Source organism: Uloborus diversus, chromosome 1, assembly GCF_026930045.1.
Source record: "Uloborus diversus isolate 005 chromosome 1, Udiv.v.3.1, whole genome shotgun sequence".
NCBI classification, from domain to species: Eukaryota; Metazoa; Arthropoda; class Arachnida; order Araneae; family Uloboridae; genus Uloborus; species Uloborus diversus.
The window spans coordinates 39,066,868-39,085,945 of record NC_072731.1 but is presented as its reverse complement, the minus strand read 5'-3'; the positions used below and the strand labels follow the sequence as shown (position 1 = coordinate 39,085,945).

General features: G+C 33.1%; 1 protein-coding gene across 1 annotated transcript in view; it reads right to left on the bottom strand.

Moving 5' to 3' along the window:
* LOC129234377 (histone deacetylase 4-like) overlaps positions 1 to 19,078 on the bottom strand; it is a 126,805-nt gene that overhangs the window by 70,520 nt on the left and 37,207 nt on the right. The window contains exon 2 of the mRNA XM_054868370.1: positions 7,001 to 7,063. Coding sequence (XP_054724345.1) covers positions 7,001 to 7,063 — 63 coding nt within the window. The remainder of the gene's footprint in view (positions 1 to 7,000; positions 7,064 to 19,078) is intronic.

Sequence of the window (19,078 nt, the reverse complement as noted above, 5' to 3'; positions counted from 1 at the left end):
AGAAAACAAAGTTAAGACATTACCAACAACATTATCACACTCATGTGGAGAGTCCGATAAAAGTCGTAAACCTTAGGCGGCAGGAAATTTTTTTTACACGCCAACATTACAAATTATTTTTACCAAGTTTACCGCTTATAAAGGAAAACTTCGGTGTGAAATGGCTTGTTCGCGCATCATTTTATAATGACGAACTTTTCATTTAAATAAAAAATTATATCAATAGAATCAAAACTTAAAAAGAAAAAGCTTGATTAGAAACAAAAGTAGAACAATCCTTTCCTTGAAATATTTTAACGATACATTTCTTTCAACTGTAAATTCTTTCACATGTAACTCAATTTATAATTTAAAAAAAACTCTTAAACGTCAAAAAATTATTTTTGTTCAGTTTAGAATGCCTTGAATGATATTAGATAAAGTACAGGTGTCTATTCATAGGTATCATTCGCTCAGCTTGTAAATTGACAAATTTGGAATTTAATTGGTGACTAAATGATTAAATTCTTCAATTATAAATTCAACTTTAAAATACTTTCTTACTTTTAGAGAGAATACACATACTTGTTAATAATGCAGAAGAAAATTAGAAAATGTTGATGACCGAAGTATTTACATTTTTAAAAGTGTAAATACTACTTTACTTGTTAAATATCACTTTACTTGGAATTTTGACGACAAAAGAAAATGTGAAAATACGCCAAATTAAAAATTATGCTCGTAATGTCTACGGCCCATGCGTCGCGCGAAGCTGTTAAGTGTGGTTCTGTTACGTTCAATGTTATAAATCGAAAACCACGATTAGTTTATAATGCTTCGGCCCAAATATCCAGATATTGTTTTCTAGAAAACATGCATAGCAGTTGAAACAAGCGTCAAGTGATGATAACAACCATTCTTGATTGTACTTTTTTCTTTTTCCGTGTTTTTTCAAGTTGCTTAGCGAAGTTTCAAATATTTTGAAATTTTCTTATATTTAGGCCGGCGAGAACAATTTTAGAGTGAGGTACAGCTTTTAGGTAAAAAAAGTTTGGGCATCACTGTCGTTGAATTCATTGTTTTACTCTTTTTCTGGAAGACCTAGTCCTAATGTATTTTTTAGTCTCACTGGCGACCTGGCGTCTGGAGTCAGACACCGCTCATATGTGTTTCCAGCCTCATCGAAAAGAATTTCAAAGATTTTTTCTGAATTTCGATTTCTTAGTGTACTCCTATACACCTTTTGTTTTTCTAATACAAAATAAAACCCAAACAAAAGGAACAATATTTTAAGTAAAAGGGAGATAAATATACGTTGGTACTAAGCCTCTACAAGCGAGCAGTTATGCCCTGAAAATAGTAATTTAGTCAAGCTCATTTTTACGATCAATATTTTTAATGGAAATTTAGCTTCATGGAAAAAAGGAAAAAGAGGTAGTCGGATTTTTAAAAAAATGTTTCATTCGAATATTTGTTATTTTTAAAAATAAATGTCAGACATTCTAAGTTCTCAGCGTAAAAATCGAAATAATATTTAGCTCGCTTTCTCTGCTATGTTCCATTTCATCCGTCTGTTGGTCATTCTTGGACTATCATTATGGTCTTTACAATTGCCGTATTTTCACTTCTCCAAAATGGATTTCACTCCTTGAAAACAACCGCAAGCTGTATCTCTCTCTCTCTTTCTATTGTGTGTGCGTAATTCGAATATTCTACCTGTTGTTAGGTTTGGCTAACGTCATTATTTTTTTCAAATAATATTTTTCTCATACCTACATCAAAAAAAAAAGAAAGAATGCGGTGTATTTGCATGCATGTATAGATTGTAAAGAAAAAACGAAATAGAAAATTGAATTCCTGCCGTTTATTTGAATGTCCAGTTATTCAAATTTTACAGGATTAAATATTTATACATCTCCTCAAATAAAGTTAAACGTTGACTATCTGGAGAAAAAACATAAGTGGGATATCGTTGACAAATAACAAAGTATTTCTAAGTTATTTATTCTCTTAATCAATATTGATAAGACTATTTCTTTCGCAGATAAATGGAAAGAATAAAAAAAGAATTCCGCAAGACATAGCTACGAAAAAATAAACTATGAATGATTTCTACGACTTCTCTTTCTCAGAATGAAAAGCACATTTTACCATGAATAACAAATTTGATGAATCGGATGAGACGTAGCTCAATGGGAAGCTATGTATCGATTCCGATTAAGATTCAAAAGGAAATGTGGATGATCAAATTATATTGATTGGAAAGCAGACAATCGTTTCAATAGCTGCTAGTCCTGCATGACAGGGATAGAAAATTTGTGCAGTTTCTTTTCTCGGAAGAGGAGTTTCGGAAAATCATATTACCATTCGAGCAAAATTTATTGACAATAATTTCAACTTTATTAAATGTTTTTACAGACCAATTTACTGTTTTGCTTTCAAAGCAAAAATTGTAGCAGGAATTTTTTTTGTGTTCCCCCCTTTTTTTTGCCGAAATAGATGCCTATAAAGTTTACTATGTTGCTTCTTACTATCACAAGGTCAGCAGTCATGCAAAAGTAAACTGTTCACAAAGCTTAATTCCAATAATTCTACAAAAATACAGTTAGTTTTCTGTTTAATGACGCTCAATTTAAAAACTTTCTTTATTCAAAGACAACATTTCACGGTCTCAAAACCTCCACTGCTGTTTTAGAAACATTCTCTTAAAGGACACGTTCTACTAAAGAACCATTTTTTTTTTTTTTTTTTTTGTGATCTCTTGATAGTCTTTAAACAGAGAATCAACTGTATTACAAGAGTAGGAGTTACAAGGTGTGTTAAATACTCCAAAAACTAGCTTTTGAATTTCAAAGGAAAAGAAATTAAACTTAATGAAATCGAACACCTTTGTGTAAAATAACGCTGTTTGAAGAATAATTTTTAGTTGGAATTGTTATTTTATTTAAATTTAAATTTTTGCATCGAAAAAATAGAAAATTGGGTTACATCTAAATCATTAGTGTGACCGTGCATTCCCTAAACTTTTACAAAATTTTGTATTAAGTAGTAAAAGAGTAACAAATGCAAAACTATTAAACGTGCTGCCTTAATCCTACATTTTTGTTTTGTTAAATGGAAAGCATTTCACAAGAAATTGCGTCTTTTTATTTGAAAAAAAAAAAAAAAAACAGGTCGTTTTAATATATCTTTTTTTTTTCAAGTCTAAACACAGCATAAAGTACATTTCATGAAATATAGCAAAATCCATTTTACACACAACTAAATCTAACAGTGCGTTTATCGATGTAACTTCCCAACGTTATGACAGTTTGTATTACGACATAATTATTTGTAAGTTCGTATTTTGATTTCATTATGTTTAATTCACTCAGTGACTTTTACTTGAATACCGATGATATGCTTTTGTTATTTTTTTAGAATGTAAAGCTGTAAATTGATGTAGGGTCGTAATCAGACTTTTGTTTCAGGGAGGGTTTTACAAAGAACTTTTCTTATGAAATCTATATGATCAATAAAATTGGACTTCATTTGAATATTTTATTGATTTTTATTACAATAGGTTATTGAAATGATAGGTGCTGTTTTGAGCGCATTGACATAAACAAATGCAAAAGTTGAAGTGCCTATAAAATGAAGGGAAAAAAATCTGATGTGTGTACCTTACATACCTTCATCCCTGTCAAACATTTTATGCCTTTTTAATAACTCAAAAGAATCTGATACATAATTTAAAACTGAGCTCATGTATCTATCTATCTATCTATGTCCGAGTTACTTCTCCCGAACGCCAGTGAACTGACCATCGAACCAGGTATCGATAGATTAGTAATTTTCCCGTTTTCATGTGTGGCTATTTAATATATAATTAGCGGAGATATAAACTAAAAAATATTAATTATGATAATTAGATTTCGGCATAAAATCCGTATTTTTCGAAGGCTTTTCTCCATTCAAATTTTTATTCAGTTCTTCATCCCACATTTCCGTAACATTGCGTTTATTAAAATTTTAGCGTAAAGAAAATCATTGAGAAGAAAGATCTGTTGCCATTTTTTTCTCGAATATAGAGAAATTTGAATTCTGGCTTTTGTTCTGAGGCTTTTCCTGTAATCTGGAGATTTAAAACGTTTCCGCAAATTAACGATTTGGAATTTTAACGAGATTTAAAACGTTCCGGTTATTTTACCGCAATCTGCCGCAAAATTTTACTTTTTTTTTCCCCAAGCCTGATTGTTGAATTTGTGTCACGCGACATAACTTTTATTTTCGAGGTAGACCGTGCAAAGCCGAGCCACGCTGCCAGTAGATGTACAATAGATGTATTTGGAAACAGTTCAAAAATTTATTTTCATTGACAATTATAAGAAGTATTAAATATAGAGTTTGGCAATTTTCAAAATTTAAAGAAGTTTGATTATTAGTGTCAGGTATTAAAAATTTAAAGGAAAACGCTGTATTGTTTTGTAACAAATGATGTTCGCAATAATTACGATAAAAATAAATACTGCGGACAAAATGAAATTGAAAAGAAATTAATAAATTAAGTAAATAAACAAAGAATAGTGATGACCTTTTTTCTGGCAAAAAAAAGTATTGACAAAAGGCACTTTTTGAAATAGTTTTGAAATTTTTTGGAGGAGGTTTAAACCCTAAAAATAAAAATCCACCATTTAGATACGGTCCTGAACTGGTGATAACTGTACGGTCTTGGAAATTCGCACTAAAATTTCAACATTGTTTCATACTTCTTCTAACAGTAGTGATAATGCCAACGCTATTGATGTAGGGGAAGGTTGCCGTCAATGAACCCGTTCCATGACTAGACCGCAAAGATATTTCCCGTTCCAGAGTTTGTGCAGACGCGTAATCAGTTTCAGTATCTTCCTTTGTCTAAAAACAGTCTACTGCAGAGTCGTCAAGTAGCTAAAATTATTTTATCATGCTGTTAATCGGTCAGAAAATATTTATACCATTATCTTACTAATTATTGAGATTTTCATTTAGTTGTAACATGCTTTGAATACCACTGATCAATTAAACGTGAACATTGACTTAAGAGAGTGCTTTCTCAAGTACAATTCCCCATACTTCATGTTTCATCGTGATTCGTCACAGGAGTAACACCTATAAGAATATTCAAAATGACGCAGTTGCTACAATTCGACCGCTAAGTGTTTTCATGAATAGACCAATTGACAAAGTGGTTCATTTATAGAAAATCTCAAATATTGTTGTAACTTCAGCTAAATTACCTTTGAAAATTGCTCAATTGTTTAAAATAAATAAGATAATGAAAAAAAAAATAATCTCAGTATTTCATGAAAACTCTTATACGTTATTATAATTTCAAGCCAAATTTTTTAATACAACTTATTAAAAATTTAAAACATAATAATACAGTTTTAAATACTTTTGCTGTTCCAGAAAAATGAAAAAATTAGTAAAATATGGCCAGTGGACAAGTGAAAGCATGTAACGTGCTACAGTAGCTTACAAAAATGGTGGCATGAACCGTAGAGAAGTCTGCCGACAATATAGAGTCCTGAAAGCAACTTTAAACAGTCGGATGGAAGATAAAAACCGGTTTGTCGTTACCTTAGTCACTTATTAGAAATTTAGGAGATAAGCCCTCTGAAGTAGGAATATGATTAGTGAATCATATTTTGAAAGTAGAGAAGACATTTTTGGAATTACTTCGGAAAAATTGGCCTTTCAAGAGGCTTAGAAAAATAAAATGTCCCACAGATTTAATTAAGAGAAAAAGTCTGTTAGTACTATATTCTCTGGTAGTTTGAGACTTAAGCTTCTAATTTCAGTAATAAAATGGTCAATAAGTTATCTGACATTTTAGAGAGCAAGTACAATCTTGCGTCGAACGATAATTTTCAAAATCGATTTAACCAAATTCTCAACAGTTCAAAAGAGGTTGAAAAGATATTAGCTAAGAACAGTGTTGCAAAGGTTGGGGAAATATCAAGTGGTGAACGAGGTGTGATAGCAACAGCTTTGTGTTGTGTGAGTGCTGGGGTTTTTAAAGTTCTTCTTATCTGAAAATAAAACATTTAAGAAAATAAATCTATTTTTTAAAACTTATTGTTATTTTTAGTGTTTATTGATACCTGTTATAAATACTTGTAAGTTACGCATTGAATTTTTAATTTGAGAATGTGGTTCATTGATGGCTCGATGGTCCATCCATAGCATCCGGTAGCCATGAATGGACCACCATATTTATATTTAATTTTCATTCTTTATTATGTATATTTATTATGAAAGTGAATATTATTATTAAAAGAGAAATATACTGAGAAATTGTTCCTATAACTAACGTAAAATTTGAGTTGGATTTTCTTTCTAAAAAAATTGAAAACTGTTATGTGGTTCATTGACGGCAACCTTCCCCTACAAAAATTGCAAAACTAATATTCGAGTTACGGGGCTACAAAGAACATTATTTCGAAACAGAAAATGCCTTTGATAAGCAGAAGAAACATCCACAGTGTGGATTTTCTAAAACTTTTTCAAAACCCTGGGACATAGCTCAGGAATGTGTCCTCATTGGATACATTATTTTAAAGCCGAAATTAATATTAAAGAAAAAAAAAGTAACAGCCTTGAAATTCGTTTTTGCTTGGAAAACCAGAAATTGTAGCAAAAATTACTTTTGTAGTTCAACTCACTAAGTTACCAACCAGCTTCTCACTTTGGCAATTATGACTAGCAACAAAAATAATCTCTTGGCAAAAAATACTGCCTTCAGTATTTATAACACTTTTTCAAAAACATCTCATCCAAACACGGATATAATTGAAGAAAGGTTACATGATAACTGTTTCTGTGCAGATAAACGGTGCTCAAACAGAACACGTTTCATTTTTTCTGTAAGATAAAATGACGAAGAGATACAGAACATGGACACCGAGTTGAATCATAGGCACAGAGGCAAGATAAAACGCAAATAATAGATATTCTAATTTTGGTCTCGAAAATATGGAAAGAAAAATCTATTTTCGCTCACCTTTCCGCTGCAGATGGTTGAAATGGTTGTTTATCTCCATGGTGTTATGGTGTCCCAGATTTTCTGAAAGAAGAAAATATCAATCAATATACCATTAATGCGAACACAATAGAAACAAAAATGACTAACAACAACAGACCCTGGGCCCAACTAGGTCTTCCCCCCCCCCGGCCCTAGTCTTTTCATTAACCCCCATTGAAGATCATAACCCTCTTAAAACTATCCACCCCAAAGCAAGTATGTAAACAGGTTATTCCACTGAACTTTTTCAAATGATTACAACCAGACATAGTGGTAGATGTTTTTACATTTCAAGACGAGACTTTTAGACATTTCAAAAGGAGTGAAATCCATTTTGGATGAGTGAAGTGTACGAGAAAAGTGAAGACAATAACAGTGACCAATTTCATTTAAAAAATAAAAATATTTCTAAGGATGAAATGAAAGATGGCAGGAAAAGAAGAGATATGTACTGTTCAGATTTTAACATTTAGGACATTTGACGTTTTGCATTAAAACCAACAACAACAACAACAAAATAGTTAAATACAATATTTAAAAAATTCCAATTGATTTGTTTCCCATTTTCCAGTGTGCTACTTTTTATTTTAAAATATACCACAAGATTGCAAGTTCAAGTAGCTTCCTTATGTCGGATATTTCAATTAGGAATAAAGTGTGGTATTCTTTTGTGACGCAAAGGAATGTACTGCTGACGACGTCACACATGCAAATTAAATAACATACACGTGTTTTGGGGTTACAGGGAGCCACAGGGAGTCAGTTGCCATTGAGATCTGACATGCAACAACCGCATTACTTAGTTCACTCAACTTGACTTTCACAAATCAGCAGTGGTGGCGATTCGCCCCCACCTTTTTATGGTTCATTCATTTATTTTATAATTTAGGAAGCAAAACTAGAAATTATAAGAAAAACAGATGTCAAAATTTTCAGATCATAATTATGTGTTTTAATTTGTATATCTGTTTATGAAACATTATTTAATACAAGCAATAAATTTTAGTTTATGTATTCATTGTTTAGAAATTAGTAAATCAATTGTTTTACTTAAACAAGCCATACTTGCTTAATTAAATTTTTACCAAGTATTTGTGACATTTCAAAATACTTTGGGGTAAATAATGTAAGTCTAATTCATTTCTAAGTTTTTCTTCGGGGAAAGTTATTGAGTACATAATTCATCAAAATCTTTAGAAAAAAGTTTGTTAAGCTGCTAGATTTACATCAATTACCACTCATATGCTCTCAAAACCAGCCTTAACAAAATTTTGTGCTTTTTTTTTCTTTCTTTTGCTGGCGCTAAAAATCCTATGATTTTAGTTGTCTTTTTTATGCTCCCCCCCCCCACACTTTTCAGTATCAATCAGTGGCGGATACACAGTTTTGAGAGTTTACCCTTCGAGCTGAATATAGCTATGCAGTAAAATATTTTTCATGAATGTACCATTTTGGAACTCCTTTTGGGGTTCTTAAGCAGTGAAGGCTCCACGCAATTTCGACAAGGTAAATCCGTCAGTGTTACGAAGCGATTCTTTGAAACCCATTAACACTTGCATGCAGTTTAATTTGCATGTTTCTGGGTCACTACGTTATAGATTCATTTTAGTTCTTGTTTCATTAAAACCTTATATTTTGAGCTTGCGTGTCCATTGTTATCTCTCTACGCACATAACACCAAAAACGTTTTTAATTTTCAAATAATAACTGAGTTTTGGATCACCTTGTCCTATGCATAGGGTAGACCGGGGCACATTTACGAGGATTTTTTTCAATGAATTTTCTAGTTTTTATGTTTGAACCTAGGAAATTTTAGGCATTGTGGTTTTATGAAGCAGTTAATGCTCAAAATTTGTATATTCAGTTGTTGCTCAGCTAGTGTTTTTAAAAGGAAAAAAAAAGTTTTTTGAGTTCAAGTCAGTTGCTTAAACTTGCCCCAAACACAGGGCAAGTTTGCGCATCGAGTGGGGCACGTTTACGCATATTAAAAATGATACCAAGGAGTAAGTGAAATAGATATTTAACCAAATTTAAATATTTTATTTCTCTTAAAATAATTTAAAAATAAGAAAATCTCGAATTATTAATTAAAGAACATTTTATAGTCCTAAAATCATAGGACTTATTGCTAATTAAAAGCAGAAACTATTTAGTCATCTTCTTCATCACTGTTACATTTAACTAACAAAAATTAAGTATTTCTTTTCGCATACTTGTCATGGGACTGCGTTTTGACATCTAAAACATGCAGCCCTGTCTTGTCCTTTTTTCGATCGGTTGTGTGCTTTCAAACAATAGATGCAAGCACAAATTTCTACTTCGTAAACAGAGTTGTTCATTACTTTCCTATTTACAGAGTGTACTAACTTTTTCCCTTTCGCAGGTTCTGGTTTCATACTTTTTTCTTGATGTCTTCTATTTCTGCTTCAATAGAAACTCGTAAATTTTAAAGAAATTTCTCCGTTTTGTTTTATTTTACCTATTTTGTTTTTTTTCTTCTTTGTAGCTTCTAACTGCTCTTGTCTGAGGGCTTATTTAATAGGAGTATCAGTTAGGATTCTGAGCATCCTTATTTTATTTCCTTTCCTGGTTCTTAAGCTTTGGTCCAACTTTTTCAAATGGTCTCAGCTGGGGTAGTACACATATGACGATGTGGAAGGCCTACTAAAAAATTGGACTATCGATAACCTTTTTCATCATTTTGATATCTAACGTGGTTCTGTTAGTGTTTTGAACTTAATGTCTTACTATCTTTAAAATAAAGAAAATGCATGACAGGCCAAATAGTGTATAAAGTTAAAGTTGAACAATCATGAAGACAACACTATATGATTGTAAGCTATAAGATACGAATCTTTTACTTGATTTGAAATGAATGGGGATTTTTAAAACTAAATAACCTGAAAATACTAATGTTTTGAAACAGTACAGAGCGAATAAAGCGTACGAGGCCCGTTTAGAAGTAAGACAGAGTAGTAAGACACAGTAAGAACGTGTGTAAATGTGCCCCAATGAAAATGCGTAAACGTGCCTCGTCAGCATGTTTGGATTTATTATTAACGTGCAAGAAAATTCAATAACTTTTCTGTCCATACAAATACAATTCTCCAAAAATGATAAAATTCTGCTAATTTTTATATATTTATTCGTTCTTAACTGTGTATTATTTACTTACAATAAGCTTCAAAACGTTCAACACAAAATTTACTCAACTTGGTAGACGACAAATTTTCCTATCCGCATGCTAAACCGAAGCTCGACTGATACTCAAAAACTTGTGAGAATATTGGCTAGGGAGCAGCATCAATCTGATATGACTGTTGGCTCTCCAGTTATAACTCGTTTTGGAAAAAGGGCACTACGTAAACGTTCTCAATGCGTAAATGTACCCCGGTCTACCCTACTCATTACAACATTCATGCGTAATTTACTGTTACACATGTTCATATACTTATTAAAATAACTATATAATTATCGCTTTTACTTTAATCTTTTATCATTTTAAGAAAAACTAAAAGAGTTTGAGGCAAAATTGCTTGAGCACAAGGTTTCACTTCATGTTTCATTCAGAAAAGGGCTAAACAGATCTAACCACAACAAGCAGTTTAAATGTCAGGAGTGCCCATCTCCAAGAAGGACAATGGTGATACTCCCTCAATTGCTAAGGAGCACCCTACTACACAACCAAACCCCTCCAAATGACATCAAAACCCCTCGAAAATCAACCGTCCCTAAAATTGCAAAGGCACAGTTCGTAACGCTAAGAGGTGGGGTGATGCGGAGAAAAGATACTTTTTCCGTAAAAGGTTGCTTTGGTGACGAAATATATGGCAAACTGAGAATTTCAAAATTTCAGTTGGTGAATGCTGCTACTACGAAATTTTTAGTTAGCAATAGCGATAAAAATTATAATCGCCAAAAAAAAGAAGAAAAAAAAAAAGCGTGCTAATTGACGTATCTTTAACGGAAAAGTGTCACACAGTCTGTGCCATGAACCCTCCATCGTGGGTATCCCTACAGATGTCGTACAAACCTACATGCAAACTCAGTGACAGGATTTTGAAGTCCCTAGACAACTGCTAAATTCAGAACCCTTTGAAAACGACCACGTATAGTATGGCAAAACTATTATAAAAAGTTCAACTCATGTCGCAGAGCATTTGGCTCTCTTACCCCCTTTGTAGCTTTCCATGATTACATATTTGATTTTGATTACCATGATCCTATTTTCTGAGTATGCGGCCTGTGAAGAAAATATGTTCGATGTTGGTAGTTTCTTCCACCCCTTTCTTGAATTCTAGAATGCCAGAATTGATCACAATCAATCGATCCCGCACGAAACAAACACTCCACTTCTAGTTATTCCTTTTGGATGCACCCATAAGTTTGCACTACTTGATAAGGATAAGTTCAATGGCAGACGCAGGAAAGACCTTATCAGCAAACCCAACAGATTAGATAAAACGGAAAACCTCCTGGAAGCCATCGCAGCTTACGCAAGCCACAATTCTATTTTATTCCCAAAGGCGACTGATATGGAAGGATTTTCTAATACGGCGTTTGGAATGATGGCGAAGTTAAAAAAAAACATCGCCATGTATAGAACTCCAGTCTTATCAGAAATCATTATTAAGAAACAGATAAAAGCGTTGTATTAATAAAAAGAACAAATGGGGGAGGGACGATAGAGCACGATCACACCTCCCGGAATACGTCATTTGCTCGTTTTTTGCGTACGGTCGAAAAATCCAAGGCCGTGTTTACTACTGAAAAAAGAGGCGAAAGAGAACAAGTACGCGAGCTGGCACTTTCACAGCTTCATTGTTTTTGAGCAATTCGTCAAGCTCAGCAGTAAAAATGTCACAAGATCAAAACAATGTTTCACAATCAACGATCAACCCAGGAACTTGTTAAGAATTTCAAGCAAGATGTCAAACATTTCCGATAATAAATAGAGGAAACTTACTTTATCGTTGTTTAACAATAATGACGTCATTGAAAAATCTTATTTTGACCGACATTTAACTTGGCTTTCTTGTTTACCGATTGTTTATATAGTTTGACTCTACACGCATAAGAGTTAATTGCTGTGAAAGACCGAAATTGTAGAGTGTCAACATTCACTGGTGATTCACCAGAAATATTCGGTATTTCGCCGAAGTCTTTGCAATGGTGTTGACATTCATCAGCAAATTTCGGCATTTACCAAGTTGCGATCATTCACTTTCACATACACAATAACAAATTTATTCATTCATAACAAAAATATTTGTGCGAAAAGTTGATACGTAAGTCTCAAATGTAAAGTTCAGTTCCAAAACATATGTGATCGATCTTGCTTCCAATTGAGAACTGGGAGGGGGGGGGGGGGGAGGGGGGGGAACGAATGCTGTTTCAAGTACTCAGAGTTTTTATTTGTGAGAAGAATACGGATCTAAAAAGAAATATCAAATAGCACGGTATGGCAATTAGGTAAATGTGAGAAAGAAAAATTATAAATACAAAAAATACAATCACCAACAATAATCGTGAAAGAGTTTACTGCAGTTTTAATCGCGCCTAATTGAAACAAAGAAGTTATGCCATCGAAGACAATTTCCGTGTTGTTTCTTAGATGTACCAAATAAAATTATTTTTAAGATGTCCCGAAAGCCGATTGTCTAATAACGAATTTTATTTGTTAACTTTTCACAATTCACTACCCATCAAAAGACGGGGGGCGGAGGGGAGTGTATACTAGGGTTTCCAATCCTGAAGTCCCGGTCCCGAATCCTGTGGGATCCCGCACGATATTTAGCGGGATTAGTCCCTCGGGATTAAGATAAAAATCCCGCGGGATTTCCAATCCCGCATTTTTTCCCCTTGTTAACGTTTTAAAATTTTTGCCGCTTATAAAACGAATTTTTCACAGGTATCATCTGAAATTTGAATCACCTTCTTCGCATATCTTTGTGTCTGATATGATGAACGATGGATTTAACATTTAAGAACACAATAAAAATTGAGTATATTTCTTTTCAGATTGAAATGGTATTCTAATTCGAGGTCTCAGTTTTCATAAGATCATAAATTGAGAAAAAGGGTACAATTTGCAAACATTTTCAAAAACCATCACTCAGATTTAAAATCCATTAAATAACGCTTTGAAAAAAGAAAAAGTGTATTACTGTTTGCAAAACCCGTTGGAGTAGCCCAGAATGCAATGTTGGAGCATTTCTGTAAGTTTAAGGAATGCACTCAAAACCTTAAATTTACAAAAAGTGCACAATAATTTTCTCCAAAGAATAAAGCAATTAAAAACCTTACATTATTTATGTATTCGGCACGACTCTAAAAGAGGCGACAGAAACTTGGATGAAACAGAAGATGACTCGCATGACAGTGCAGTAAGTTAAACAACTGAAGTTTTTAAATGTCTCTTCAAAGTGGGGGGCAAAATTAGCGAAGATATCCAAAAACAGTAACTGAGACTGCGACTCGGTGTAACCAACCAGCATTCACCCCTTGCTGTAATGAATCAAATGCACTGATACGATGACCAACATTAATGAAGGAACAAGGATATCTCAATACAAGTTAAATTTGATTGAGCAAAACAGATATCCGGTTGACATCGTTTTTCACCAAAATTTGCCGTTCTTCAGGAAAAACCTAGCATAAGAAAAGAAAAATCTATTTCAGAAGCTGATGAAGTTAATGGGGATCTTTTGCTAAATGTCCACAATAATTTAATCTCAGTAAAACCAACTGCTGTGGAGCAACAGCACGTGTTTTCATCAAATGCACCATTTTTGAGCAAAAACTCTTTTCCCTTTCCATACGAACTTTGTTTAGACACATTGGACACTTTTAGGGCACAGTTTCGCGTACTAAACGATAATTGCTTTGTGCGAAACAATTGATGTACGGGGTTCGAGTAAACTACTAATTCAAAAACAGAAGTAGTCCTTTATAAAAAGCACATTTTTTTTTCTATTTAACATTAAAATTTAATTAATCAATTTAATCCCACGGGATCCCGGGATCTCGTGGGATTGGCTCCTTACAATCCCGAAATCTCGCCGAACTGAATTCGGTGCTGGATTGGAAACCCTAGTGTATACTGAATGTAAATAGAAAATACCAAAAGAACAACAAAACCGCGCACGCTTCTCACGCGTTTCCCAAAACCACGCGCTTTTATTTTAAGACATTGAACAGAATGATAAATTATTATTAAATATTTATTGCCCAACAAAAATTTTCACTTAAAAAGTAATTCATTTAAAATTGCATTTCAAGGTACAGAACATACTTCGAGTTGGGGGATTAGAAATAAACAGGCCAAGTTCACAACTGCCGAACATTTCTTTATTAATAGTTTGATTACAACTAGGAGGAATACTACTTGCAGTTGGACAAATCATTCATGCAATTCAAATCAGATTACAATTCGAAATTCATAAATGACCCACTTTAAATGTCTATGAATAACAAAAGTGCTTAGATGCAAAATCAAACAGTTCTATCTATGTACTAAAAAAACCGCGAAGTCAACAATAACCTTTCACAAAGCCATCCACGCCATAATCATTTATCAAGTAAATTCAACCAATTAAAACTGTTTTCCACTCGAAAATGGCTGAAGAGTGATCACGTTAATCTGATTAGATAGTAACATCACTTATTTTATCGATATTCTATGCAACTTCGATCTCCCACTGATAAAACGAACATTTAAACAGATAAACGTGTTTATGGTGAGTGTCCGAAGAACGCACAGCGATTCAAGAAATAGGAACGTGATATCGAATCGGTATAGAGCAAATTTTACCAAAGAGAAGTTTTAACATTGCTAGAACCACTTAAAAGTCCTAGATCGTTGTTTCAGTAGCGACACATCCGCCATCTTGGGGCGAAACAATGCGTTCTTCCCATGTCTGCTTTGGTGAAGTAGCGTATTTTCCTTCTTGATTGTGGATTAACATGGAGTTAACAAGAAACCACAATAAAGAAGTAAAATACGCAACTTCACCAAAGAAAACATAGGAAGAAAGCATTGTTTCGCCCCAAGATTGCGGACGTGTCGCTACTTTACTCTAAAATTCAGGGTTTTGAAACTACCAACGCACCATTGTGTGCCTACGAAGAACCGTAAAGTATTTAATTTTAGTGAAAAAAATCTACGAACATTCCAACATTATGTAATAAAACATTTGCTTAATTATTTCGCATTAAGTAATAAAAACTACTTTAACAGTCTGCTGATATCATAAAAAGGAATGGGATGTGTCTCCGTCCACAGCGAAATAATGTCGTAAACATCTCCGTAAATTTTTTTCGAATAAGCCAATAGGCCGGTAACATTTACTAGACACTATCCGACTTTTCTTTCTTTTCACCGGTTGGAAGAAGTCACAAAATCATGCTTATTTCCAAACCGAAATAGGCCGGTCAGAAAGAAAAAAAATGAACTTATTATTTCCTTTTGAAAACACCCACGCGCGCAAAGTACAAATGAATATTTATTTAACGAAGTCGTGAAAGCTCGCGACTGCTGCTTTTCTTCGCAAGTAACAATCGGTTGATCAGAAAAATGCAATTCATTTAAGTAGCAACTTTTTTTTTTTTCATGATGCATTTCTTTTTCGAGGAAGATATGCTTGATTCCATTTTACACCGCCTTATACTTTTCTTAAACAGCAACGCCATATTTAACCTGCAAGTGGCATTTTTCTAATGATAATTTGTTGACAAAAAAAAAAAAAAATAGCACTGGAAAAAATATACATGACAAAATTTATGAGAAAAAGACTAAAATATCATGGTCCTCCAATTCTACAAAACTCGCACAATGTTAGTTTCCCAAACTGGTGGTAGCGTATGAACGATAAAATTTCATAATTTGGAAGAACAATTATTGGAACATAAAGAATAAACTCTTAACTTAAAGTGAAAAACCCACCAGCAAACACAAAATCATATATGTTTCTCGCAATTTGTACGAGTAGTATTTGAGAATATTTAATCTCCAGCTAAAAGTGGTGCGTGTGAAAACTTGTTTCTCTTCAAAGCGTTTTTCTTTTTTTTTTTGTTTGTTTTATTACTTGTGTTGCCTGGATGAGACGCAAAATTTGAAAAAAGAAATTAATTAAAATTACTTTCTAACTAAACCGCTCTAGAACCTTCCAACACACAAGAAAAAAAAAGCACTACAAGTTAACCCAAAGCATTGAAGTAAACGTCATGACAACGTCACACAAAGCTCATTCTCTATTTGCTCTTTTTCTCTTGTGTTTATTTTTCTCGGAAGCAAAGATAAAGATCACAGACGGCTCACTAACCACATAAGACCCTTCCGAAAAAAAAAATATCAACCAGACAATTAAAGAACGCATTAAAACGGAAGGAAAAAAAATATTAAGGGGGCGAATAGAACGCAGGTTGTTTTATCCCGCAAGAGGATTGACCTCAAGCAGTGTTGGTTACACAAACGCAGATGGCCCGTAGGGTTCTGAAATTCAATTCCTAGACAAGAGGGTCTTTCAGCCTACGTCACACTATCCTTGGGACTGTGTTTAGTATGCGTATGTCACATGCGGCCTCTTAAAAATTGTGCCTCAGGACTTGCACGGAGCTGAAACAACTCCATCCAAGGAAGCTCTCGTGTTTTTCTTTTTTTTTCTCCTTCGTCCTTTTAATAATATTTTGTTAGTTTTTTCCCCTCTTCTCTCTCTTTTTTTGCAGCTGATAAAGTGCCGCAGAAACAAGTCTCAAAAAAAAAAAAAAAAAGAGTAATTATTACTCTATACCCTAACTGTGCCCGGCGCTGAACGGGTTTTAAATGCAACATGTCAAATGCATGAGAACTAATAAAAAGACAAAAGACATTAATCAACAAAAAGAGCTTAACTATTCAAACATTTTTTGAAACAAATTTTCCCACGGAGATTCACTTTTAGTGATATCTCTCAAATAGCAGAACTGATTAAAATATGGAATTTGTAACGCATTTATTTTAGCCAGGTTTGGGTTTTGGACCGTCCAAAACTGGTTTAGGGCAAGACAGGTGGTTTTTACCTTCCAAAACTGTATAAAACTGTCTTAAACTGTCCAAAAGTATGCTAAAGCTAAAGGGGTGTAATTTGATAAAACTTCCTTAGGTAACAGTTGGTAGAGTTATGAAAGGAAATTCAGGACGCTACCAAGACAACTAATTTCAGTTCCATTCATAACTTAAAGGAATGTTATTAAGTGTGCAATATTTAAGTGCAAAAAAAAAAAAAAAAAAAAAAGCTTAATTTTTTAATGGTTTGTGCAAATAAGTTTTACATGATGTTTTAACAAAAATTATTTTTTAAATCATAGATTAAAGAGCAATAAATTATGATTAAATATATGCACTTATAGTTTAAAACTTGTGCAATTTCTTTTTTTAATTCATATTTTTAATACAATACATTCAGTAACTACAATGGACAAAAACTATCGTAGCTTGACACTTTTTAGAAACAAATTATTGAATTATTTAATTGATGACTAAACACTTATATTTAAAAAAAATATTTTAATATAACACAATCTATAACGACAAAAAATTATAATTTATGGCATTTAAGTCGATTATTGCATTATATTTTGAACATTTTCTTTTGCACACATGTATAAATGTTCAAAATCTGGTTTATGGAAAAAAAAACTCATGGACACAAATTGAAATTTTTTATGAAGAACTTAACTTCTACGAAACTAGATAAAAATCAGCTGTATTAAGAAGTTACGTATATATTTATACCTGAATGTCCATATTGAATAAATATATTAAAAAGTCAAAGAATAGATAATTTTGAAACATTTTGTTCTGTTTTTGGTATTTTCACATAAAATATAGTTTCTCAAAAAATAGTTTTGAATACTTTCGGACAATTTTGGACGCAAGGGTTTTGAACAGGGCGGTAAAAATCTTTACAACTTTGCTTTCATTTGCACACACGCATAAACAGAGAAATTTGGTTACTATTATTAAAAAAATAATAATAAATAAACTCATGCATACAATTAAAATTTTAATTAAGAATTCAACTTCTATGTAACGAGATTAAAATTAGCTGCATTAATAAGTTGAATATTCACATTAAATAAATATTTAATATGAAACATTACTTTGATACATTTTATTCTGTTTTTGATGTTTTCTCACAAAATACAATTTCTCTTCAAATATAGTTTTGGATACAAAGGTTTTGGACAGGACGATAAAAACCAGGGTTTTTACTGCGGTGTCTAAAACCTTGCCAACCCTGATTTAAGTCTTATATAAGTATCTAAAGACATTCTTCACTCTGAGTCTTCACGCAATATCGTTTTCGAAAACATCAAGAGCGTCCCGAATGTAAATGTTTGGGAGAGCGGAAATTCTCTATTTGCCAAATGAAACTACAAATTTTGCCGAATGATAAAATACGCGTATGCACACATAAGTGCATCTAATGAAAAGACATGTTCGGATCTTAAAAATTGCAATAATGAAATTTTGTCCCCAAATTTGCCGAATCGTCAGACAAAACTTGCCGAATATGGACCTTTTTTGGGAGGTCAGTGACTTCCAGTGACCTAACATCTAGACGCCCCTTAAAAACACACATGCATACAATTTTCTGGAAATTTGAGATTATACGGTAAATAATCCACTACATAATGACTTTTAAAATATCTGTAACGTTAGCCATGTGGTAATAAAAATAAGTTCACAGGTTTGCCTAAGTAGTCTAGTGGCTCGGGACTCTGTCATTCACTAGAACGTTCCGGGTTTGATTCCTGTCTCTGTGCTAAATGTATGACCCGTGAGTAGCCTACTGGATATGGTTTTGAACTCGGAATTGGGGAATGGGAGAATTCCGGGTTGATAGTAAGAGCCAATTAAATCTGTGGGATCGAAAATCTTGTGGCAATTCGCTATCAGTTACCATGTGAGCAGAGTTCTTGAAGACTTCCCTTCTACTTCAGAACTTTTCCTTAATTTAGTAGGTAATACTATCATCTGTGACGACCAAGTCGTACTCTTCTTTAATTTGCGTG